Source organism: Heteronotia binoei, chromosome 14 (assembly GCF_032191835.1).
Source record: "Heteronotia binoei isolate CCM8104 ecotype False Entrance Well chromosome 14, APGP_CSIRO_Hbin_v1, whole genome shotgun sequence".
Classification (NCBI taxonomy): Eukaryota; Metazoa; Chordata; class Lepidosauria; order Squamata; family Gekkonidae; genus Heteronotia; species Heteronotia binoei.
In genome coordinates, this window is record NC_083236.1 from 31,245,700 (window position 1) to 31,271,868 (window position 26,169).

Below are 26,169 nucleotides of genomic sequence, written 5' to 3' on the forward strand. Positions count from 1 at the left end.
CAAATCTTGCAGATATTTCAGAACCTGGAGTTGGCAATCCTACTGTGAGCATTTGGGTTCCTAGTGTAGGCCTGGAGTTCTCCCAGAATTCCAACTGCTCTCCTGACTATAGAGATCAGTTCTCCTGGAGGAAATGGCAGCTTTGAAGAGCTCTAGGGGAACCTAAAGGCTTTCTCCCAATACCATCCCCAAATCTCCCAAGAATTTCCCAACCAGACTTGGCAAGCCTGTCCCCTCTCCAAATAATTTCTGCTCCTCAGGTTCCTTGTAGATGGCAGCATGGTGGTTAACTTTGGATCAACTTTGTACTAGAATTATTATTCAAATAATTAGAAAATATTATGTGCAAAAGTTCTCATTTAGTGTTAGCCTCTTCTTTCTGGGACAAAGGAAAAGAAGCAAAAGTTTCTGCATCTTTCTTTTTCTTTTTGAAAGCCACAGATCAGCACCAGGACTTGATTTTTAGCTAAATGCCTTTTGAGTTTTTATTTATACGTGTTGGGTAAAATTGCCTTCATCTTTATCCAAAAAGTTTGAGTGATTTGAAAATGCAAAATGTCTGAGTTTTCTGTGTTGTTCCTTTGTAGAATCTCCTGTTGTCTGACTGCTTTTATTCCTTTTATGATCTACGTAAAGAATTTCACAACTGCTACCCCAACTCAGCCTCCGTGAAGGATCAAACTATCCAATCCATGGCTGAATGTATCCTTGTTAATTGTTCCTCTGCACCTTGACTGATTTGGTAGCCCTGTCACTTCCAGGTAGCTCTGGGAATCTTCAGGAACTCTATGGTCAGAATTTCCTATAGATAGAAAAGTGGCCTTATTTCTTTTTTTTTTTATTATTATTATTTTACAAATACAAAGAAATATAGAATACTGCAATACAATCCTGTAATTATACGTATCATAGACAGTTGTCTTACATAATATAAACATGACCTAGACAGTCATCTGTGATCTTCTACAATTTCTTCATGTACCATATCTGTTTTATACATATGCTAAAATACTACATTACAATGATCTATTTACTACATATGTCAATCAGAGCTTACCTGTTTGCGTAATACCTATTTATATATGCTCTAAATTTTTCACCTGTTTAATTTTATTCTGTTTTCCATATTCATATCTAACATTTCATTTTTACAAACATATACTGCCTGACTCTGTGGACTTGATTCTTATTTATCATGCTCCCCTTTTGCCTCAGGTTCTCCCTGCTGCAATTAGCTGGAGCCCTATTCATGATGCAGACAATGTAGTTTCAGATGAAAATTGTATTGAGTAGGAACTGTTAGGTGCTTAATAAACATCAGCCCAATTCGCACTGAAAACTCTTCATGATTTCATGGTGAACCAACTTGACAGAAGCTGACATGAAAGCTTGTTCCGGAAGAGAACTGCCTACCAGTTATGTATGGCTCTGCTCCGCTATGTATGGCTTTGCTCACTGTGCTGGATTCCTCGTCTGATGAAGTGTGCTTAAGAGCACACGAAAGCTTAAGTTTTAAATAAAAATTGGTTGGTCTTAAAGGTGCAACTTGACTCCTGCATTGTTCAACTGCTTCAGACCAACACGGCTGCCTGCTTGGATCTACTGACATGAAAGCTGTTAGAACGTTAGCACACTGGTAACAGTTGTCACGGGTCTTGCTTTAGGCAATTCTACTTTCTGAGGCTAAATGCGTGGCAGCAAGGGGCGGTGGCTCACTGGTAGAGCATCTGCTTGGTAAGCAGAAGGTCCCAGGTTCAATCCCCGGCATCTCCAAAAAAGGGCCCAGGCAAAAAGATGTGAAAAACCTCAGCTTGAGACCCTGGAGAGCTGCTGCCAGTCTGAGTAGACAATACTGACTTTGATGGACCAAGGGTCTGATTCAGTATAAGGCAGCTTCATATGTTCAACCCAAGAAAGGGCCTTCTTGGTCATTTTGGGAGTAATGCTGTGGGACCTCTTAAGTTTGACATAGCTTAGGGCTTCCACTATCTTAATCTAGCCCTTGTTGTAGCAGGATCTTCCTTCCATACTTGTGATACAACTCTTAACTTAAAAACACCCTCAACTAACTGATTATTAATATCTTATGATGTGTGCAGCAATGCAGCTGAATGCCCCTGCTGCTTGTGCAGACTTTTGCATTGTTTTCTTAAACATGACATCCAGATATTGGCTTTACAATAGATGAAGCAGAGGAGGATTTTGGCGTATGGCAAGTGAAAGCCATGGTGGCCATAATTTTCAACATGCTTTCAGATACATGTGGTAAGTGAAGTCCTGGGGGAAAACCCCAGGGGGGGAGAGATTAAGGAGCAGTTGTTTTTCCCCAAGGGTAAAAAAAACTGGGAAATTTGGAGAACACTGGAAGAGACTATGAGGCGAGTGAAATCCTTTAAATCAGCGGTCCCCAACTGTTTTGGCACCAGGGACCAGTTTGGGGGAAGACTATTTTTCCATGGAGCAGTGGATGGAATGATTTTGGGTTGATACAATTGTGCACTTTGTTTCTATTAGTTTGATGTGGTAGTTAAGTGTGCAGACTCTGATTTAGGAGAACCAGGTTTGATTTCCCACTTCTCCACTTGCAGCTGCTGGAATGGCCTTGTGTCAGTCATAGCTCTCATAGAGTTGTCCTTGAAACGGCAGCTTCTGGGGAGAGCTCTCTCAGCCCCACCCACCTCACAGGGTGTCTGTTGTGGGGGAGGAAGGTAAAGGAGATTGTGAGCCGCTCTGAGACTGAGATTTGGAGTGGTGGGCAGGATATAAATCCAATGTATTATTATTGTTGTTGTTACTACTACATTGTAATATATAATGAAATAATTAAACAACTCATGGACCGGTTGCTAACAGGCCACGGACCAGGGGTTGGGGACCCCTGCTTTAAATGATGAAGTTTTAATCATTCAAAATGTATAGCATGGAAGCCTGAAGATCTCCCCCCCACACACTTTTTCCAATGGAAATTTTGGGGAACCGCAAACAAAATCTCCTGTGAGACTTTTTTTCTTTTGGAGTGAGTGAAACGCTTTTTAAGACAAGGTTTTCCTCAGTCAACATTGCATGAAAAAGTGTGATTCCTCCCCCCCCCCCCAATTCTCCCAATGGAAAAACTGAGAAATTTAGAGAAATATTGAAAACATTCCTTTGAAATATATTTTCGTCTTTTGGAATGAGTGAAGTATGCAGAGACAGAATAGGGTGCACCACTTTGCAGCTCTCTCTTGCTGAGTATTTAATGTATGTACAGTTTTGCTTGTTTTAAAAAAAGACATTTATACTCATGAGTTCCATAAACATGTCAATTAATACAATTGTATATATTAAGTTAAACTAACCCATTATAAATAATGCTTTCTATATTGTTGAATTAGCAAAATGGGTTTGATGGGAAAGTATTGTGCCTATTTCAGTTTCCTCCCAATTTTTTTTTTCCCCCATGGCAACAACATTTCTGGAAATGTTTCCTCTGTAGTAAGTGAAAATTCTTCTGTTGGTGTGGGACGCTTTCTGTTACAAGCACACTCTTTGTATCAGCCAATAAACGACATTTTCCTTTATCCCCACACCCCATCCTGGCCTCCTGTTCATGATTACATTTTACCTTTCCATCCCAGTTGCAGATCTCACGTTTACTGATCCAGAGACTGTGAAATACAAATATGAAACAGGACCCTGGTAAGTTGCTCTATCATAACACAGCAATTGGACATGACAGGGTGTCTGAGGCTTCCCTTCCCCAGTTGAAAGGGACTGTTGATCAGACATGCTTTGGGCATGGAGGGTGTTGCATGCTCAGTCCCTGCCTTCTGCAGTTAAATACTTTCTCGGGTAGCTTGTTGGGACCAACATTTGGAGTTACTGCCAGTTGAAGTTTTGAGCTAGACCAGTCATCTGACCTGATTGAGACCCCTTCTTGTGGGATCTATGTAGGGCTGTTTCCTCCAGGTGGGGCCGGGAAGGGAAGAGTTAGAATTCATCTCCAGCTTACAGAAATCAGTTCACCTGGAGAAAATGACACTGTCTGAGGGTATGCGGGATCACATCCCTGCTGACCTCCGCCCCAGGCTCCGCCCCTAAATCTCCTGGCATTCCAATAGCCAGAGCTAGCAACCTTGGATCAGTTGCCCCGGGCTTCTTTTTACTTTCCACCTTTATGAGCACAGAGAGGTTGGAAAGGAAAAAAATTGAGAAGGTGGGGGAGGAGATGCAAGCAGCAATTGGAAACGAGAAAGCCGACTTCTTTCTTTACCCAACTTTTGATGCAGAAATGAGTCTGCTTGGAAAGAAGTCACTGGGGGCATGGATTATGGAGTGCTGTGAATGCTTCAGCATCCTTCTTAGCTGTGTTCTCCTTGTTATGCTTTAAACACTGCTTCTACCCTGCCCTCCCCCAGCTTTACAAGTGATATTTATTTATTTTATTTTTATTTACCAGATTTATATCCCGCCCTCCCCTGACAGGTTCAGGGCGGCTGACAACAGTTTAAAAACATTAGCTATTTAAAAACATTAACAATTTACAAACATATTAAAATTAAATACATAAAAACATTTCCATACATATTAAAAATCCAAAATGGAAAGCTTCTGATATTTGGGCCCATATTTTAAGACTTAGGATTGCTGCCATTGCATGCACTGGGTGGGTGTTAGTCACTGGGAAATGACTAAGAGGACCCGGTAGAGGAGGCGAAGTCAAAGGGTTTACTTTCGGTCCTTCCCACATGTGTATCTTTACACAAACCCGAAGTTATGTGAACAGAAGTAAATCATGAACAGAAGTTAATGAAACTGATGTGCAAGTTTTATTAATTAAAAAATGCCAGGACTCTTTTTCTAGCAGGAGCTCCTCTGCATATTAGGCCACGCCCCCTGATGTAGCCAATCCTCCAAGAGCTTAGAGGGCTCTTCGTACAGGGCCTACGGTAAGCTCCAGGAGGGTTGGCTACATCAGGGGGGGTGTGGCCCAATATTCAGAGGAGCTCCTGCTAGAAAAAGAGCCCTGAAAAAAGCAATTCTATACGTATATGGGTTTTCATATATGATATTAATTCACTGAGGAGCAGAATTTATTAAATGATCTGGCTGAATCAGACAAAGGAGATATGGTTGATCCTGAATGCAGTTAATAGCTTCCTTCTTACAAGGAACAAACTTAGGGTGCAGTCCTAAGCAAGTCTACTCAGAATCATACTCCCATCTATTCAGTGGGGTTTACTCCCAGGCAGGGCTTTTTTGTAGCAGGAACTCCTTTGCATATTAGGCCACACCCCACTGATGTAGCCAATCCTCCAAGAGTTTACAAGGCTCTTATTATTATTATGGAAGCTCTTGGAGGATTGGCGACATTAGGGGTATGTGGTCTACTATGCAAAGGAGTTTCTGCTACAAAAAAAGCCCTGCTCCCAGGAAAGTGTTTTTAGGATTGCATTGAGTTCCCATCAAGGGGAAATCATTAGCATTTCCTTTCTCAATTATTCATTAACATTACTTTTGAGTTGAACACAACACCAACCCTTGATTTTGTCTGTTAATGCTGTGCGATCCCTTATGTTGATTATCCAGAAATAGTTTCAAAGATGATGTAAGTGCATTTTGTTGTACCCAAATGCAATGCATAATCAGAAATTTTAGCAGCCACATTCTTTAGGTCAAATCTTTGTTTGTGTATGTGGGGGGGGGCATAATATAAAATAATGTGTTGCCTCTGAGTCCCTATTCATGTATAAATCCCAGCCCATTCTTTAAAATAAAAAACAACTCAACATTGTCTCCAGAACACCATTTCCTTCCTATTTAACACATCTCTAGCAGTGCAATCTTAAGCAGGTCTACTCAGTTTACTGAAGTCTTCCAGGAAAGTGGTCATAAGAGTGCACTATGATTCTGGTACGTCGTGAAGTTTTTCACTACCCAGTTATCCAAACGTTTAGTATATGTGCTGCTGAAGCAAGCACCACTTCTCATGTCAACTATATCTAGCCAGTACGCCCTCCAATACCCATGCAATAAGATTACTCTTACCCATTCATGTGGATGTTCCTAAATATAAAGCACACTGTGAGCAGAGTTTGAATTATACTTGCTTGTTCACATCGATTATGTCTCATAAGCAATGGCATCCCCAATGAATTGTGTTGATAGAAAGACCTTTCTCTTCCAGTGCCCTTTAGAGTACGCTTGATTTTTCTTAATTCACTGAGTAATTCTTGTATTACATTCAACCCATGTACAGGTAAACATGTGATAAACCTCATGTTTATCCAGCTACAGGTTCCCTATTTCATTTCATATTGGCTCTTTCTGCCAAACAGATGTACATGCCTTCACTCTAGGTGGCTTCATATGTTCGCCTAAGTAGCAATCATGGTCCTTTGATGTTTCATTAATGTTGCCCCCATTACCATGCCAGGTTAAAAAAAAAGCCAGCACTAAGCAAATGTGTTGGAAGTTCTTCCCATTTCTCTTAGCGTATCCCGTATTTTTTTTTCTTTTCAGTCCAGAGGGATGGGGAAATGTGGCAGTTTTATTTGCAAACTGCAGCTGGAAGTAATGTAAGCACTGCAAGACTCACTGCCTAAGGCTGTGTGTTGTGGACGGTTTGGGGCTTGCTTGGTTCAAAAAGGGGGGGCTGCAGGAGATCGAGAGACAGCTCTGTGGTGGGATGGCTCGGTGCATCATGGTGCCCTTTTGAGTTTCTCAGATGTCTCCTCCTTTGATTCCTGGGTTCACCACTTCTCACCTGAGCAGAAGTTGCCGATGGGAGTTCACACACTTGGCTGTTTCTCACTCTTCTTGTTGGCATTTTTCTGGCTGTGTGTTGTTCATTGGGCTGGAATGACGTGGGTGTGCGTGTGGTCATAGTGATGTGGCTGTTAGCAGTCATTGGCCTCTAGGTTGACGACCCTCACGTGTTTTAGAGGGAACTGTGGATTTCCAGTCCTGTCCTTTCCCAGGCCCTACTTCCCGGGTTTGTGTGGGATGGTTTGCGGTTTTGTGTGTGCTTTAATCTACTAAGAAATATTGCGAGAATCAGTGATGTGGGACATTTTTGGATTGGAAGATTTTCCTATGCAAATCTATTGTGGTAAATTCCTATAACGCTAACTTTTCCAAGGAATGTTTTGGAATTGAAAATGCTAAATCGTTTGGGGGTCCACATGATTTAGCACATTTGATCAACAAAAAAAAATCCTGCGTTGTGTGTGATGGGAATTCCACTAATGAAGTTTCTGATTAATTTGTAAAAATCCACAAAGAAATATAGCAGAAAAAAACCTGGAAAGTATTCCCTTGTTGGAAGCTCATCTGCCCCACATCACTAAGTAGCATTACAAAATGCTGTAATTTGCCCTTTCATAGAATTCTTTTTCTGGGAGAAAATCATAATCTGGTATGCTGGTGACAGTTTCTTCAAAAGGCATCGGTTTTTTGGTCATGCAGAATGAGTTTAATAGCATCTATCTATTTTGTAGCACTGCATTTTGTCATCATAAACAAGGATTTGCACATCACAGAATGCTGTTGGCATAGATAAGTCGCCTTTGAAATCAGTTCACACATGAATCTTCATGTAGGACTATTGTGCATGAGATGATCACCACATGACTGTCATGTGACATGTATTGTTACATTTGATCACCCATCCTTCCTCCAAAGACCTGTGAACAGTCTACAGGGCTGATCTTCTATTTTTATCTAAGTAACAACGCTGAGAGGTAGGCCTCAAGTCACCAAGTTAGCTTCACATCTGAGGTAGGATTTAGATCTCTCTTCATGAGCCAATTTGGAAGCTTGATCCCTTATCAGCACACCAGCTCTCCGATGACCTGATACCTGAGAACTAGTATACTAGCTAGCGTTTTGAACTAGGATATGGTCAGGCCTAGGTTCAAATCTCCACTTTGCCATGGGAAGCTTGCTGGATAACTTTGGGCCAGTCATGCTCCTTCAGCCTAACCCATTTCACAGAGTGGTTATTAAGGAAAAATGGAGAAGGGGAGGAAGTTGTTAAGCATCTTCAGATCTCCAATGGGGAGAAAAGTGAAGTATCAATATCTAAATATCAACTCAGAAATGGTTCACTGGCCCCAGATTAGCTAGATCAAGTGTTGGTCGTAATACATGTGAGCCAACCTCATGTCAGTGTTCAATTTTCCCCCCAAAATTATCCTGTTTTCCCTGGGCTTCATCATTATTATTTTTTAGTGTAGTGTGAAAAGTGTGTTTGTGAAACAGCTGTTACGCATTCATACACAATGAACTGGACACAACCCATGGGATTGATTCCAAACTTTTTACAGAAAGAGGTCTTTCCTCCCTATACAGTATTATCCCACCTGTTCTTCAGGGAACTTAGGCTGTGTTTTATCCTCACAACCACACTATCACACTATGCTGTTTGTATGGTGAGAAGAATTGGCTGTCCCAGGGTCACCCAGAGAGCTTCATGGCTGAGTGGGAATTGGAATGTGGATCTCTCTGATCCTAAGATCTCATATTGGTTCACAGGAGACATACTTCTGCTTTGTGAACAGAAACCAACATTTGGCTCCAGCTCCATAGTTTGGATTTAGCCCTGTCTGAGAAAAGTCCTTAGAAAGACCTGGTTCCTTTCCCTTCTGGGCCTTGCCTAAAGCTTCCTGAGGTGCAACAACGTCTAACATAATGGACTGGTTGTCTCTTAGAACAGCATAGGGCCAAACTACACATTACTGTTCCTGACGAGCCTGGTCCAGATTGCCAGAACCACTCACTTGTGATTGTGAAAAGAATACCAGAACCCTTGAGATGCATTCTCATGAAACAAGCAGCTATCTTGTGTGGGCTTAAATTTGATTCTACCCCCACACAGTGTTTAAACATGTCCTGTGTATATTTATTAGCTCCTACTAGATTTAGCTCCTACTATATCTTCTTTTTGTGTTTTTTAAGGCTGCTGATCCTTTGCTTTAATTTCTGGTATGCACAGCAACTGCCAAATAGAATGCTTCACATTTCTGTCAGTAGAACATATTCCAATGATGCTTAAATACGTCCTTGTGGAGCAGCACAGAAATGCTGGGTGGAAAAGCAGCTTGTTTTACCCTCTTTTCCTTTTCTTTTCACAGTAGTAAATCAGAAACAGTAGACAGCGAAACCGTAATACGTGCCAGAGGACTCCCTTGGCAGTCTTCCGACCAGGACATTGCTCGCTTTTTCAAAGGACTTAATATTGCCAAGTAAGAGTGCTAAATGTGCTGTTTCACTTTCAGGATCGACATGCTACTGTTCTCCCCACCACCACCTCTCTGTTCTGATATGAACTCTTGCTGTGCTTGCTTTGTTATATGCCTTACCCATCATATTTTCCATGAAAAATGCAAATGCAGGGGCTTAGTGGAAGAGCACATGCTTTGAGTGCAGAAGGTCTCTGGTTCAATATTAGGCATCTCCAGTTAAAAGCGGCAGGTGAACATAAGCCCACCCAGATCAAAATAACAGTCCAACTTCAGGGCCAGTCAGCTGTCCTGGAGGGCCAGCAAATGGGAGCACAGAGGCTGAAGACTTCCTGTAATATTGCCTCCTAGCACTAGTATTGAGGATTACTGCCTCTAAATAAAAAGGTCCCCTGTGGTCACCATGGCCAGTAGCTTGGCAATGTGCTTGAATATATATATATTCTTATCTTGCCATTCTTCTCTCTCTAAGGTCTTGAACAGACCAAAATCCAACCCTCTTACAGGCAATTGCCCCAGTTAGATATTTAGTGACTGCTAAGATAGCTTTCTGATCCTCATATACAAGTAAAAACTGGACACAACCTATGAAAAGGGTAGATAAATACCTTTCTCTCAAATCAGACAATATTTTACACTTCAGTAAAATATGTTCTAAGGACTTGAGCTGTCCAGATCCACATTTACAAACTCTGTCTGAATACAGTATCGCCTGCAAATCAGCCTTCTGTTACGGCCAAGGGAAAATAATTTAACTGAGCGAGCATAAACACTCTTCTGTAATGAGGGGTCGTTAGGTCTTTAAAGCAGCTTGGAATAGCACAAAGGAAGGAAAATATCTTTCTTAGCTTGGGACCCTGGAAAGGTGCTGGTTATCTGGGGAGTAGACAGTGCAGACCTCAATTGGTCTATTTATCTGACTTGCTTCAAGACAACTTCACATATGTGCTTGAAGTTATTACATTCTTTACTGCCCAGTTATAGAGTCTGAGGCATTCTCTTCTCTCTTCACTCTCCAGAGGTGGTGTGGCTCTGTGTCTCAATGCCCAAGGAAGGCGGAATGGGGAAGCCCTAGTCCGATTTGTCAACTCCGAACAGAGAGACTTGGCCTTAGAGAGACACAAGCATCACATGGGGAGCAGGTACATAGAGGTATGTTGTCGGCAAAAGGTTTGGATTATGATCTCTGAGGGCTGCATCCAAAAGCCAAGCCAGAGGGCTGCAAGTGACTTGACATATTTATCTGTGGGCAGCTTATGTTGTATGCAGCTGTTTGGTACAGTGGTTAAGAGTGTGGACTCTAATCTGGGAGAAGCTGGTTTGATTCCCCACTTCTCCACATGCAGCTGCTGGTGTGACCTTGGATCAGTCACAAGTTCTCTCAGAGCTGTTCTCTCAAGAGCAGTTCCCTCAGAGCTCTCAGCCCCACCTACTTCACAGGGCGTCTGTTGTAGGGAGCGGAGATTGTAAGCCGCTCTGAGACTCTGAGTGAAGGGTGGAGTATAAATCCAGTCTCCTCCTCCTTCTTAAATGGTTAACACTTTGCCATATGGATGGCACTGTTAACAACTACCCAGCAATAATGCAGCCTGCAGCAACACATTGTAAGATAATCAAAATCAGCAGAAAAATACAAAGAAATCATTGCAGTAAAAATCAAGGCGTAATCCCCATAAAAGCAGGCCAGACAAGAAACAATATAACCCTATATGGCCATGAAATAGGTAAAACACCTAAATTGGTCAAATAATAAAATAATGAAAAAGTGGGACAGATAAAATCCTGGGCAAACAAAAATACCTAAAAAGACAAAAGGATGAGTGAATAGGGAAAATGTAAGAAGAATAGATGTGAAGTAAGCTTTCAGGGAAAGAATTTTCTCCAGATAAGGTACCACCACTAAAAAAGCTCTGTCTCTGATTGCCTCCTGCCTGCCTTCTGAGGAGCTTAGGATGAAGATATGAACTAGTAAGGAGGACAGTAAGGGAAGAGGCTGTTCTTCAGGTACCTAGGTCCTATGTTGGAAAAAAGGAAAGGTCTAAATGCAAGAAGAAATAACCATGTCCAGAAAAGAATATTCAGAAGTGGTGTTACATTTGTATTTGAATTTAGTGATACTAACAATGTTTGCTCTCTTTTTGTTTCAGGTTTACAAAGCAACTGGAGAAGAGTTTCTAAAGATTGCTGGAGGTGAGGAGAAGTTATAAAATTCTTGTCATTGCAAGTTTGCTATTCTTAACTGCATTTGATGAGCAAAACAGTTCTGTTTAAAATGTGTAGCTGACAAATATAATTAATTGTCTTGTACTGCACCTCTGAAATGTAATGGTTTTTGCAAAGGAACAAGCCAAACATGATCCCTGCCTTAAGGAGTTTGCATCTCAGTATATTTGAGGATTTTGGTGGGTCAGCTTTTGCTTTCTGAAATCAGAAACTGCAGTTTAAAAGAAAGTTTGAAAGGCAACTCAAAAACATGTAGATAGCTGATTTGGATGTACTGCCAACTGTATGTGTGTGCAAAATAAGGAGGGAGTGGGTGGGACTGAGGTTTACATCAGTGAATATTGCAGCCAAGCCGCTCTCTAACTTGGCAGAGGACATAAATGAACTGAGAAATGTCTCTGTGCTGAAAAATCATTTTTAAAAACAATTCAGCTGAAATTACCTTTGTCGACCCCCCCCCCCCGCCACACAATTCCTGCCCTATTTTCCTAGCCGAGAGGGCAAATAAATGAATTCTCCCCTTGCCTTTTATAACAAGGTACCTCCAATGAAGTAGCCCAGTTCCTATCCAAGGAGAACCAGGTCATCATCCGGATGCGAGGGCTTCCGTTCACAGCCACCCCTGAGGACGTCTTGGGCTTCCTTGGGCCTGAGTGCCCCGTCACGGGTGGGAAGGAGGGGCTTCTCTTTGTCAAGTACCCAGATGGCCGGCCCACGGGCGATGCCTTTGTCTTGTTTGCCTGTGAAGAGTATGCACAGAATGCACTTAAAAAGCACAAGGAGATCCTTGGCAAGCGCTACATTGAACTCTTCAGGAGCACAGCGGCTGAAGTCCAGCAGGTTGTAGCAGTTTTGGTCTTTTTCTCGCATTAATATCTTATTTCTTGCATGTCATTTGTGGGTAGTTGCCACAGGGGACTTGAGCATAGCTCAAACCACATCCTGGCATCTAAGGGCAGGTTCTGCCTGGAATAGCAAAGAGCCCGTTCACAGCTTGTGAGCTTGTGACTACCAGTTAGTTTTTGTTCCACTTTGACTGGCAAAAGGATTTCCCAGGGCCATAGCCAGGATTTCAAATCTGGTAAGGCACATAGATACAGTTTTTTGTTTTGGAGGGCCAGGGGGCTGCCAATAACCCTATCCCTGCAGCAAACCCCCCCAAACCAATGTGGTCCCCTCTGTCACTAGGGCAAAGCCTCCAGCAGCAGCAAAACCTCTGGCATAAGGAGGGCAGCTGAGGCACATTGGGCAGGGTTGAGGCACAGGGGCTATGTGCCTGGGATGCTGCAGGGGCGCTGAGCCAAGGAGAGGATGCACACTCCACCCAGCTTCCTGCTTCTCCTTCACACTCGCCTTGCAAGACCAGCCAGGCATAGGCTTGGGCCTGCCGGACAGGGAAGGATGTAAGGAGGGCTGCTGCTGGAGGAGGTGGAATTGTGGGCTGGGGGTAGCAGTAACTGGTGGGACTGGGGCCCTGGTCTCTGTATTTCAGTTAGGTCTTCTGAAACAATTCCAGTAATCCTGTGAAACTACTCTGAGGGTCAGATCCGATGAGACTCTGGTACTTCTGTGATCTGCAACCTGTATGCTTTTCTGGCTCTGTTTAAGTGATGCTTAAATCCTCACACTGGGCTGTTAATCAGAATTGGGCTGCTGTATGCTTAATAATTGCATTTTTTTAAAAAAAATTTAATACCCCTGGTTAGTGCAGTCACAGAACTTCATTCGGCTTGGCCTTGGGCTCTCTGTGAGGTTTCGGTGTTGTGAACTTGATTCTCAGTGACTGATGTGGCCAATGGCATAGGGTTCCTTTTGGCTTAGAGTGCATCCTTTCACACTGTCCCATGTGAAGGAATTCTACCTATTCATTCCTATAGCGAAAACAGTGCTGTGGTAGAAGGGCCGCAAATTTTGCCATGGTAAACTTGGAGTTAGGGAGGGGGGGGAGCAGGGGATTTTTTCTGGCTTCATGCTGTGCTTTAGAAATGCTCCTGGGGCCTCTGATACTCAGCATAAGTTTAGAAGTCGACCCCTGCTGCTCCCCCTAAAGACGATGGAAGGACTTGGTTGTGGGGAACATAAACTCAAGCCAGCCCAAACTTCTGCTTCTCTGAAAATTAAGTCTTGAAGTTAGGATGCTCTTGCGGTGAACGTGCAATTAGCCATGACCAGGTGAAATTTGGGGAGGGAGCTCAGCAGAGATGTGATGGCCCTGGAGCCCCCCTTCTGAAGCTGCCATTTTCTGCAGAGGGACTGATGTCTGGAGATCAGCTGTAATTCTGGGAGATCTCCAGGCCCCACCTGAATGTTGTGAAACCAGAGAGCTCACGGGTGTGAGTAAGGTATATAGCTTAGAACACTCCGTGAGAGCTTTAACTAATACAAAACAAAATTTTAAACCTCAGTATTTTTCACATATTAACTTGGAATTATTTTACAGTCCATTTTACAATATACAGTGTTTTTCTTCGTTTGTAGGACTTCCTGAAGTCCAACGCACCAATGCAGGTGTGATTGCAGTTCCCAAACTGGTGTGGCTGCAACTGGCCCTCTTGTCATAATTGGTAGTCTTAGTGTCATCTTATTAGGTTGCTTATTCTTATCTTATTGTATTTTGCCGGATTTTTATTGTTTTATTAATTAAGGTATGTGTGTCTTTATTGAATAATAATAATAATGACTACAACAGTAACAACAACAACATGAACCAATGTGTAAAGGGATTTAGTGCTACTGAGTTGCCATCCTCACCCGTATCCTGTGGGGGGCTTGAAGGGCCTCCTTCCCTACACACACCCAAGACGGGCATTTTGCTGACCTGTAATGTCTATTATGAATCGCTCTGGGTTAAAAGCTGTAGTGGTGCCATTGAGGAGTATACTATCCCTGTTTTGTTTCCCTGCACCGGAGAAGGTGGCTCCTCTGTCCCTACAGCTCCACAGAAATAGAGTGTTGTGTTTTTTGCCTTGCACCTATGCAGAAGCACAGTTATTGTCACTAATAAAAAGTTCTTCCTCCTATTGGTCAGGGAGGGGGTGTGGTTCAGCGATAGAGTGTCCACTCAGCATCTGAAAGGTCCCAAGTTCAATCCCCGGCATATCCCAGTTAAAAGGGTCAGATAGCTGGGGATGTGAAAGACCTCTGCCTGAGACCCCGGAGTCAGAATAGACAAGGATGACCTTTATAGGCCCAGGACCACAACTTGGTAGAAGGTGGCTTCCTTATTGTTCCCATGTGTCTGTTCAGTCTAGCTAACAGGAGAGCTGGTTTTGTAGTCCATCCATAGCCCCATTCACATCGGGTTGCCAGCTCTGAGTTAGGAAATACCTGGAGATTTTAGGAGTGGAGCCTGGGAAGAATGTGGTCTGGGAAGGGGAGTGACTTCTGCAGGGTATAATACCATAGAGTCCTCCTTCCAAATCAGCCATTTTCTCCAAGGGAGTTGATCTTGGTCACCTGCAGACTAATCATTATAGCAGGAGATCTCCAGGTGGCAACTGTATGTTCACATGTGAATGCACATACATCCTGCCTTCAGGCGGGTGGCTGTGTTTGTCTGAAGCAGTAGAACAAAGTCTGAATCCAGTGGCGCTGGGCGCATACATCCTCCCTGTACATTCGTTACATCTATTTGTAAGAAAGAGCCAGTGGGCGTTCACTTTACAAATGAAACTGGGAACTAGACTAGTACCTGAATAAATGTGGAGTTTCAGTCACACATTCAGGTGTACATGGGTTGACTGTCACCTTAGAATTACTGTATGCATATACAAAGAACTATCAAGCATCACTGTACAAATGTGCATTCATTGTAAACTTGTGAACAGGACTTCTGTGGGGGTGGGGGATGGAAGAGTTTGCAGCTTTCTTGTGGCTGACACTTCCCAAACAGATAAGCTGCAGGTCAACCAGGAGTGTGACTGCTTCCACTGCATTTGCCCCTGTTAATCGCTGGTCTTCTCCCTCCCCCCCTCCATGGCTCCCTCTCCCTCATCCACTGTAATTAGTTTCTGAACAATGGGTCCCCACTGGCGGGCAGCCGCTCTGCCTCCAATTATTTCTGTCTGGTTTCTGTCTGTTGGGAGGGACAGGGCAGGGCACTGCTGCAGAGGAATCCCTCAGGAGCTGAAAGGCCCAGCTGGAGGCAGAAGGGAAGGCAGCAGGAGACATCCCAGAGCTTGTTAGTTATTATTAGATGGGGTGAGGAGAGGTCCCTTTGTCTGCAGGCAGGAGCTGGCTCTTTGTTCTTGTTGTTGTTTTTACAAACTGGCAGTGATGCTTTGTCACTACCAGTTCTAATAGGGCTACCGACCTACAGGTGGGGCCTGGACATCTCCTGGAATTACAACTTATCCTCAGATGACAGAGATCAGTTCCCTTAGAGAAAGGGGCTGATTTGGAGGATGGACTGTGTTCATAGAGGTGCCAATCCCCAGGTGGGGACAGGGGATCCCCCAGTTTGGAGGCCCTCCCCCCACTTCAGGGTCATCAGAAAGGGAGGGGGGAATGTCTGCTGGGCATTCCATTTTTCCCTATGGAGACTGATTCCCATAGGGTATAATGGTGAATTGATCCGTGGGTATCTGGGGTTCAGGGGGCCTGTTTTTTTGAGGTAGAGGCACCAGATTTTCCACATAGCATCCACCGCCTCTCCCCAAAATACCCTTCCAAGTTTCAAAAGGATTGGACCATGGGGTGCCCCTATCCTTCATTAGTTCCAATGGAGGGGAGACATTTAAAAGGTGTGCGGTCCCTTTAAATGTGATGACCAGAACTCCCTTGGAGTTCAATTATGTTTGTCACAACCTTGCTCTTGGCTCCACCTGCAATGTCTCCTGGCTCCACCCCCAAAGTTTCCAGATATTTCTTAAATAGAACTTGGCAACCCTATCAGTACATGTTCTCCTTTGTGAAGTTCCCATAAAAAAAACAGGCAGCCATGTTGTTGTGTAACAAAAGAAACTACAGTTCTACTAAGACCAAAAACTCAAACACATCGCGCAATGTGTGTCGTGCTATTTTAGCTTTCTTTAAAAAAAAAAAATTGCAGGGCTTTTAAGTGTTGCCAAGACCAAAATAACACAACACAGTGTGCCAAGTATGTTGATGTGTTTGTGGTTTGGGTCTTAATAAAAACATGCTACGTGGCTTTTGGATGTTGCTCAGACCAACCAAAATAATTGCACAACCCACACACTGCATACTGTGTTGCGTTATCCTGGGGTAATCTTACTAAAAGGCCTCATGCGGCTTTTGGATTTTCCTGCTGGGTTTTGTTAACACAAAATGGGTTATCTGGGATTACTGATCCAGGAAGCGGTTCTAGTTAGTGTTGGGGTGGGATTGAGCTGTGTAGGGTTGCCAACTCTAGATTGGGAAATTCCTGGAGATTTGAGGATGGAGCCTGGGAGTTTTGGGAGTCAAAGAAGCTCAGCAAGGATGTGATGCCCTTCAAAGTTGCCATTTCCTTCGGAGGAACCGATCAGTATAGTCTAGAAATGGGTTGTAATTCTAACTCTAATTTTAGTGTAGCTGCGCACACTTTGTTCATTCCCATCGTGGCTGCCGTATTTCTTGGCCTCTCTCTGCTCTTGTGTCTATAATTTTTCCGGTAATGTGTTTATTTATGTGCTGGCCTCTGTAATAAATAATCCAGTTCAGTGAACTGAGGGCTGATGTCATGCAGGTAGGGGGTGTGGGGAAAGCCACTGGATATGATGCAACTCCTCACATGAATCTCCAGTCCCCGACTCTCCAGGGATTTCCCAAACCAGAGCTGGCAACCTTGTTTCTCTCCTCCTACAGTTTCTCACAGGCTCTCATACCACCTCCCCCTCTAGTTTTCTTTAGAGCAGGAAATTCTGGGCTACACTTGCAGAACTGCTCTCTGTCCTAATCCCAAATGTTAAAAAATTCAGCTCCCCCACTGGGCTTCAGATTATCATTCTTTCTACCAGCAAGTCTGGTGGCTGCTTTATATGATGGCTTTAGCATCTTGGGCAGCTGGTTTTATTTCAGTTTGGTTTATATGACTTATCTTATCCTGAGAATTTATGGCAGGAACAGCCACTCCTTATGCAAGACGGATTTCTTTGCCCTTGACAATATAATTATTCGTTTTCAATTATTTTAAAGTGTTAGTCCACAAGCGTTTTGGAAACCTGTGGGGCAGGTGAAAAACAATATAAAATCTAATAAAAGCAAAATCCAGAACAGTTTCGAACATGAAAGCTTGCTGCTGTCAAATCAGTGGAACGCAGCTAAAACAAAAATCCATTCTAAAAATGTGCATGTTTGGGGACAGATCACACACTGTTAGCAAAAAGGAAAAGGAAAGGTCCCCTGTGCAAGCACCAGTCGTTTCCGACTCTGGGGTGATGTTGCTTTCACAACGTTTTCACGGCAGACTTTTTATGGGGTGGTTTGCCATTGCCTTCCCCAGTCATCTACACTTTCCCCCCAGCAAGCTGGGTACTCATTTTACCGACCTCAGAAGGATGGAAGGCTGAGTCAACCTCGAGCCGGCTACCTGAAAACCCAGCTTCCGCTGGGGATCGAACTCAGGTCGTGAGCAGAGCTTAAGACTGCAATACTGCAGCTTTAGCACTCTGTGCCACAATAACATTATTTTATCTGGTGCATGAAATGAGGAATGCCAGGTGCCAGGAAGCCTGGGGTTGTCTGGTCCCCCATGGCTACCAGGTTGGGAAATTCCTGGCAATTTGAGGATGGCACCTGGGGGGACAGGGACCTCAGTGGGGCACAATGGTGCAGAGTCCACCCTCCAAAGCATCCATTTGCTCCAGGGCAACTGATCTGTGTGTTCTGAAGATGAACTGTAGGTCCTGAGGATCCCCAGGTCCCATTTGAAGGCATTCCAAAGATGACCCACTAGGAAAAAAGGTTCTTTCTGGTTCCTCTACCATCTAAGTGAAATGAAATAGAGATAAGTAGGATTGGCTTTCCATTGAGATCTATAGATCTACATGAATATAAAATGGGCCAGTTGCAAATGATTTGGCAGCCGATGGCACTTATTTGTAGTGCTCTTTCTGACAATTCTGTGGATGTGTTCTGACTGCAGGTCCCATCTTGCAAAAACTGATTTCTTTCTCTCTCTCTCTCTCCCCCCTCCGCCCCACCATCAAACTCTTTGCCAACAGGTCCTTAACAGATACATGTCAACGCCTCTGATTCCCACACTCCCCGCTCCCATAATTCCTGTCATACCACCTCCTTACACCATCACTGCTGGAAGTGTGCGAGATTGTGTCCGGCTCCGAGGCCTGCCTTATACCGCCGGAATTGATGACATCCTGGAGTTCATGGGAGATGCCACTGTGGATATCAAGCCACACGGAGTCCACATGGTCCTTAATCAGCAAGTATGGAAGCTTGAACAAGATGGGGCAGTAAAGAATAGCGTAGGGTGCCTGGAACTCGGCCATCTGAGAAATACTCCAGTGTCTCCCAAACAGATTGCTAATAAAAATGGGGGATTATCAGGACCCTTTCCATTTGGATTTATGTATTTATTCATATCTGATTTTTCTCCCCAGTTGGGGACCCAAAGTGGCTTCTCTAACAATAACAACTCTGTGAGTTAGGCTGATCTGAAAGAATATGAGTAAGCTTGAGTTTCCCAGGATCCTTACCCAACTCTCTATCCACTACACTGTGCCTGTTCTCTCTTTGGTCAGCCCTGTACCCTCATTGCTGAACTCAGCAGTGGCAAGTACTGGGCTTTAGATTTGTAGGCAGTTTGTGGGGCTTGAACTGGGAACCCTGTGTGTGGCAAACACTAATTCCCTATTCCTTGCTACCACACACTGGTCAGAGGAGGAACTGCAGGCAGTTCAATCCAGGAGCAGAATGTTCCTGGTCCTAGAAACTGGGTCACTCTGAAGAGCCAGTTTTGTGCCTGCTCCCAGGCCAGTTCTGCTCTCTTGATCTAGGAAAGCCACCGGGCTATCTGTCAGTGCATCCTGATTTGTTTGTCCCTCCTTAAGTCATTGGGTAATGAGATGTCATATATCTTTGGTCCTAGGTGTTTGATGCATTATCACACAGACTTTGCCTAGGTTTACAGAGATTACAGGAATTCTTGTAAGGTATATTCAGGACTCTTTTTGTATCAGGAACTCCTTTGCATATTAGGCCACAAACTCCTGATGCAGCCAATCCTCCTGGAGCTTATGGTAGACCCTGTACTAAGAGCCCTGTAAACTCTTAGAGGACTGGCTACATCATGGGGGCATGGCTTAATATGCAAAGGAGTTCCTGCTACAAAAAAAGCCCTAGGTATATTACAGAAATGGCCTTGCTAACCTGGGTGCAACCCCAGAGGTTAAAGAGTGTTTGGGGGGAGGGGTTTACCACTCTCAGATTAAGCAACTGACAGGAGACTTGAGGGAGAGGGCTAGTTGGCAATGGCATGACGTTGCCTGTTAGCACAGTGACATCACTTCTGGTGTGAGCCATAAGTGATGTCATCCCATAGGGGGCACTGCAGTAGCATCCTCCCCAAACTGTTGTTTAACCATAAAACCACAACGTTTTGAGCAAATGCTAGAACAATGTGATGCTGTCCCCTCGTAGCATTTCTGACTACACTGATTGCCTCCCATTTCCTCTGGAATTTTCCCCTTGTTTCCTATCTGCATGGCGGCAGAAGGTCTCCCTCTGAGGCAGGAGACCAGGCCTCAGTTTCTGACCACACTGGTGGTCCAAATGCTTGTTAACTAGATATAACTCCCATTTAAAAAACAAGCATCAAAAGCAATTGGAGTGGAAAGAGAAACTGCGAGACAAAACAGAGAAGCTATCAAAGCAGGGTGTCTTTATTTAATACATTTATCTCCCAACTTTGTACTCAAATACAGTCAAGACAGTTTGTAGAAACACATTTATTTCTGTAATAGAAAACAGATCAGAAACAAAAGCAGTGAGCAGAAATGAAAGCAGTAAGGTTAGAGTGATTCATGTTCTGAGCTTCTAAATTACATCTGCGCCCACGTGCTTGCATCTCAGATCAAAGACCAACATCCAGTTATTAAACACCGAAATCAGTATCACCTTTATCTTGAGATACCAAAATCAGTATCACCTTTATCTTGAGAAAGTAATTAGGCAATTGCTAGGCTGACCTCCTTGGGGGAAAGATTGGGTTACTGGGGCTCTTGATAAGAGTCTGAGAGCCGGGACTCTGCTCCACAGAAGTTACAATCAAAGAAAAACAGCAAATGGAGCAGAAGGAGATAGGGTTGGGGGGGACAGCGAACAGGGAAATAATCTGCCCTAGTACAGGTGCTTAGACTTGGAAGACCAGGTTCAGAGTCTTGCTGAGTCATGAAGGTCACTGGGTAGCCTTGGGGCAGTTGTGCACTCTCTCGAGGCTAAACCTACCTCACAGGGCTGTTGTGAAGGTACAAGAATCACGTATGGTGTCATGTGCTCTCCGGAGGATGGGCAGTAGTGCTAGGGTTACAAGCTCACCCTGGGGCTCCTGCCTCTGTTCCTTCAAATCCGGTTTCTGTTCTTCAGGGCCGACCGTCTGGCGATGCTTTTATCCAGATGAAATCTTCAGACCGGGCTTTCCTGGTGGCTCAGAAGTGCCACAAGAAGATGATGAAGGACCGTTACGTGGAAGTCTTCCAGTGTTCAGGAGAGGAGATGAATTTTGTTTTAATGGGTGGCACTTTAAATCGTAGTGGCTTGTCTCCACCCCCGTGTAAGTTACCATGTAAGTCTCTGGTTCCTCCACTCTCTGCTGCTAGCACCTTGTGCCTGGTAGGTGCTGATGCACTGTCTCCTCTTGCTCCTCTTTTGCAATGATTTAAAATCAGACCTCTGGGTTTGGATGGAATTGGTTGTTTGAGCAGCCGCTGGCATGATTGGAAGTGTTTTTTTATTAGGGCAAATCAGTGCTCCAGGAAGGGCAGGGGGCGACTGCTGATCTTTCTCTGGCTAACAGTTAATTCAGATTAATGCTTGCAGCCTTCATTTGTACTATTTTCGAGAACAGAGAAGTAGAGGTGTCATGTGCACACACAGACAAGTTCTCATATTATCACTTACTCTGCTTCTGTTTTGGATACCCTTCCCTCCCCATTCTGCAGTAAACTTCACCTGCTTGGCTATGGATTTTTAATTTTTGTTTTAATGGGAAACAGTTTTCTTCTGTAGCCCTGAGTTCTTGTTAACCTGCATTTTAGCAGTAGGGAGATGCCTGTATTTTGGGGATTGCTTGTTGTCGAAGGCAGCATCTCCTGAGACCAATTCTACCAGATGGAGAAAAGAGTGATGAAACCAGATTGATTTTTTTTGCCATCTTGTAGTTGGTTTTATAGGAGCCCCATGGCACCAAGTGGTAAGCTACAGTAATACAGTCCAAGCTCTGCTCACGACCTGAGGTCAGCAGAAGCTGGGTTCAGGTAGCGGCTCAAGGTTGACTCAGCCTTCCATCCTTCCGAGGTCGGTAAAATGAGTACCCAGCTTGCTGGGGGGAAAGTGTAGATGACTGGGGAAGGCAATGGCAAACCAACCCGTAAAAAGTCTGCCAAGAAACATCATGATGTGACGTCACCCCTTGGGTCTGTAACAACTCAGTTCTTGCACAGGGGACTACCTTTGCCTTTAGTTGGTTTTATTGCGCACTGAGCGACAGAATCTTTAGTTTTGAGGGTGGTTTGAGAGTTGGGCCTTTATGGCAGATCAAGATCGTCCAATCTTGATGATCTCTTTATCAATTGTGTTTAAGGAGGCTACACTCAAAGGTGAGGAGGAAGAGCCTCTCAAAGAGGATGTACTTCCTGTTGCAGGGGTAATAGTCGCTGTGTAGGCGTCACAGTCACTGTTCTGCCCACACTGATCCTGCTGAGACAGCCTCGGACACCTCCAGTGCCTGCATTTAAACCATCCCCTAGAAACAGAACAAACAAAAAATAAATGGCCAAGAGGACAGACCTGATGTTGTAACCAAATTATTATTACTTTATTATTAAAGATATTTTAAAGGGTGCTTGTATACCGCAATTCAAAGTAAAGCGTAAGTTGGTGGTGGAATAATAAATTGAGCTGCAGTCAGTCGCAGACATAGCAACAGATTGAACACTTGCAAATAAGCTTCTGGTAGCTAAAAGAATACTAAGAGCCCTGTGGCACAGCATGGTAAAGCTGCAGTACTGCAGTCCTAAGCTCTGCTCATGACCTGAGTTCGATCCCAGCGGAATCCTACCTGGGTTCAGGTAGCCGGCTCGAGGTTGACTCAGCCTTCCATCCTTCCGAGGTCGGTAAAATGAGTACCCAGCTTGCTGGTGGGGGGAAGTGCAGATGACTGGGGAAGGCAATGGCAAACCACCCTGTAAAAAAGTCTGCTGTGAAAACATTGTGATGTGACGTCACCCCAGAGTTGGAAACGACTGGTGCTTGCACAGGGGACTACCTTTACCCTTTTAGCTAAAAGAATGTAAGGTTGACTTCTGCAAATCTACACAGGGTTCCACCACTGGAAAAGCTCCTTACTTTCACCACCACCCCATCACTCTTTGGCTAATTTCTGAGAGTAGGATGCCCCAAGAAGAACCTCAGGGGGATAGCTCAGGTAAAGCAGTTTAGTATGCAGAGGGTGAGAGCCAGTTTGGTGTAGTGGTTAAGTGCATGGACTCAGGTCTGGGAGAACCAGGTTTGATTCCCCACTCCTCCACTTACAGCTGCTGGAATGTCCATGGGTTAGCCATAGATATTGCAGGAGTTGTTCTTGAAAGGTCAGCTGCTGTGAGAGCCCTCTTGGCCCTGCCTACCTCACAGGGTTTCAGTGGTGGGGGGAGAAGATATAGGAGATTGTAAGCCACTCTGAGTCTCTGATTCAGAGACAAGGGCGAGGTATAAATCTGCAGTCTTTTTCTTCTAATCCATGTGCCTTTTCCAGACCACAGTTCTGAACAAAACCCAGCTGTGCTGCTGAGTCTCCTGACTAGGACTTCAGATTGATAACTGGAGGTGGGGGGGGGGCGGGAACTAATCTAGTCCAAAAGATTCTGCCCATCTGCATTCTCTTTAAGGCCGCGCCCACAAATCATCGGCTATTGCGCTGTCATCACCATAATTTTGCAGCTGGGTGGTCCAGTTCCATCTGAGAGTGCTGAGCCATATCTGGTGACGTGTGGATGATGCCCTTGCTTGCAACCTGCAGCTGTGTTGAAACAAATACCCACCCCAAAGCCACAAGCCTTACTAACTTTCCTTTTTCCTTTGGATTTGATTTGATCAGACTGCTGTCCTGCCCTCCCACGCAAGCGGGCTCAGGGTGGGTCACAACATTTCAATCAACAGCTTAGTAACAATAAAACGTTAGGGTTTAAGTAGGAGCAACAAATTAAACAAAATTAGCATTTTTGTTTGTTTTTTATTTCACATTTCTATCCTGCCCTTCCCGAACAAGCCCAAATGTCAGGCTCCCCAGGAGTTCAAGGAATCACACAGTCCATTCATATAGGCAGGTTTATTCCAGTGACAACTTAGAGACAAGACACCATGTTTGCTAAGACTGACATGTTAGCCTCAGGCTCTCAATTTATACCTTAGCACTACTGTTACAATTTTCAATTAAGGCGGGAACGCAAGGTGGGAAATATTTCCGTGGGTCCCCCTCCCACCCATAGTACTGGGAATGCTGGTGCCATCTCGTTACTTTCTTTTTCAGCATCTGGCCTCTGGCCGGTGGAAGCGACTTGACTAATAAGTTTCACAGATAAGCATGAGACAGAGGGGGAGGCAAAAGCAGAGGGGAGGCAAAAGCGAGGTGCATGATTACAGCAAAGCTGTGTGAACAAAAGATACAGTTTATGGCAAGAAGAATACATACGACTCTTGACACCAAACACTAAAGGATAAAATCTAAAATCAAGTTACAGTCCAATCAAATAGACGGCAGCTAGTCAAGGCAGATTCATAGCGCCTCCTGCGGTGACGCTCCGTTGGTCTCCAAGAGCAGGGCAAATTGCGCCGAGCCCTGTAAGCACTGCGCTGGTGTGAGCAGGGGAGGCTGAGATGGTTGGGCGACCGCTGCCTCGGTCAAAGGCCTAGCAGAGTAGCTCCATTTTACAGGCCCTGTGGGATTGTAATACATTCTGCAGGTCCCTGATTTCAACTTTTCTTCTTCTCTTGTGCCGCGGCTTCTCCGTAGGTCTTTCACCACCAGCCTATGCTGCTTTCCAGACAGCAGCAGCCGTGATCCCAGCAGAAGCAGCAATATACCAGTCGCAAGCGCTTTTACCTCCCAGCAGGACTCAACAGGCTTCGGCGGCTGCTGCTGCTGCTGCTGCTGCCGCCGCCGCCACTCCAGCTGTTACTTACTACCCGGCTCAAGCTGCTCAGCTTTATATGAACTACACAGCTTATTATCCCAGGTAATACCCGGTTGCCCTGACCCAGATAGCCCACGTTTGCCCAGTCTCATTAGATCTTGGAAACTTAGCAGGATTGACCCTGACAAGTATTTGTGTAGGAGACCTCCAAGGAATACCAGGGTCATGATATGGAGGCAGGCAATGGTAAACCACCTCTGAATGACTCTTAGCTTGAAAACCCTATGGGGTTAACATAAATCAACTGTGATTTGAAGGCAAAAAAAAAAAAAGCCCACCCCATAAGCTGTTAACAACCTCATAGTTAACATTTCTTTCGTTCTTGGAAGAGGAACGGTGTGGTGCTGGGTAATCCAGCATTGAACAGAACAGAAATTCCCTGGCTCAGTACTGCAACTTCCCAATAATGCACAACCTTCCTATTAGCATGTGGTGCACCCAGTAGCTCTTAGATTTGCTAGCTGTGAATGCAAATATACTCTAGGGCCCAGGTGGTGTGTCCCTTAGCCACCCTAGCTGATGCAATGCAAGGTGTACCTCCCCTCTTCTCTCCAGTCCATTCCACCATGTCAAAGAGCCAATGTGGTGTAGTTGTTAGAGTATCAGGCTTGAATCTTCAAGATCAAGGTTCAAATCTTTGCTCTGCCATGGAAGCTTGCTGGGTGACCTTAGGCCAGTCTCTTTCTCTCAGCCTAACCTACCTCAGAGGGTTGTTGTGAGGATAAAATGGAGGCAAGGAGAATAATGTAAGCTGTTTAGGGTCCCTAGCGGGGGGGGGAAATTGAAGTGTAAATAAAGCAAAAAGACTACAACTGATTCCTCACTAAGCAGTTGCTCAACCCCAAGACTCAAATGATCCAGGGCTCACTTTGTAGCAGGAGCTCTTTTGCATATTAGGCCAACCTCCCCCCCTGATGTAGCCAATCCTCCAAGAGCTTGCAGTAGGCCCTATAAGAATAGCCCTGTAAGCTCTTGGATGATTGGCTACATCAGGAGTTTGTGACCTAATATGCAAAGAAGCTCCTGCTACAAAGTGAGCCTTGAAATGATCAATTCCCCACCAGTTGTTGTGTGGATGCATTTTGACCCGCAGCTCCCTCCAAGTTCCCTCATCGCTTCCTGGTCTTGTTTTTTTTTTAGAGAGCATGAAGCTGCGAGGGAAATTGGAGGGGTCTGCTGGCCAAAATACACCTGTGCAGCAACTGGTAGGGAATCAGTCACTTGAGCCAGGGAAAGCAAAGGCCCAGGGGCAGAGCAACTGCTAGGGAGGGATCAGTATACTAGAACCAGAGAAAGTTACCAGTGTCAATGAGCTCTGCAGCCAAGCTCAGAAAGCTCTGTTGCGTAAGGCGTTCACT

General features: G+C 44.6%; 1 protein-coding gene across 7 annotated transcripts in view; it reads left to right on the forward strand.

Moving 5' to 3' along the window:
• Positions 1–26,169, forward strand: part of ESRP2 (epithelial splicing regulatory protein 2) — an 84,455-nt gene that overhangs the window by 44,302 nt on the left and 13,984 nt on the right. For 5 of the 7 annotated variants that reach the window (XM_060253685.1, XM_060253687.1, XM_060253689.1 and 2 more), the window contains exons 5-14: positions 588–702; positions 2,167–2,265; positions 3,618–3,678; positions 9,114–9,224; positions 10,241–10,373; positions 11,369–11,411; positions 11,983–12,284; positions 18,608–18,829; positions 20,988–21,186; positions 24,631–24,853. In XM_060253685.1, coding sequence (XP_060109668.1) covers positions 588–702; positions 2,167–2,265; positions 3,618–3,678; positions 9,114–9,224; positions 10,241–10,373; positions 11,369–11,411; positions 11,983–12,284; positions 18,608–18,829; positions 20,988–21,186; positions 24,631–24,853 — 1,508 coding nt within the window. The remainder of the gene's footprint in view (positions 1–587; positions 703–2,166; positions 2,266–3,617; positions 3,679–9,113; positions 9,225–10,240; positions 10,374–11,368; positions 11,412–11,982; positions 12,285–18,607; positions 18,830–20,987; positions 21,187–24,630; positions 24,854–26,169) is intronic. The other 2 variants (XM_060253686.1, XM_060253691.1) reach the window with 1 other exon arrangement.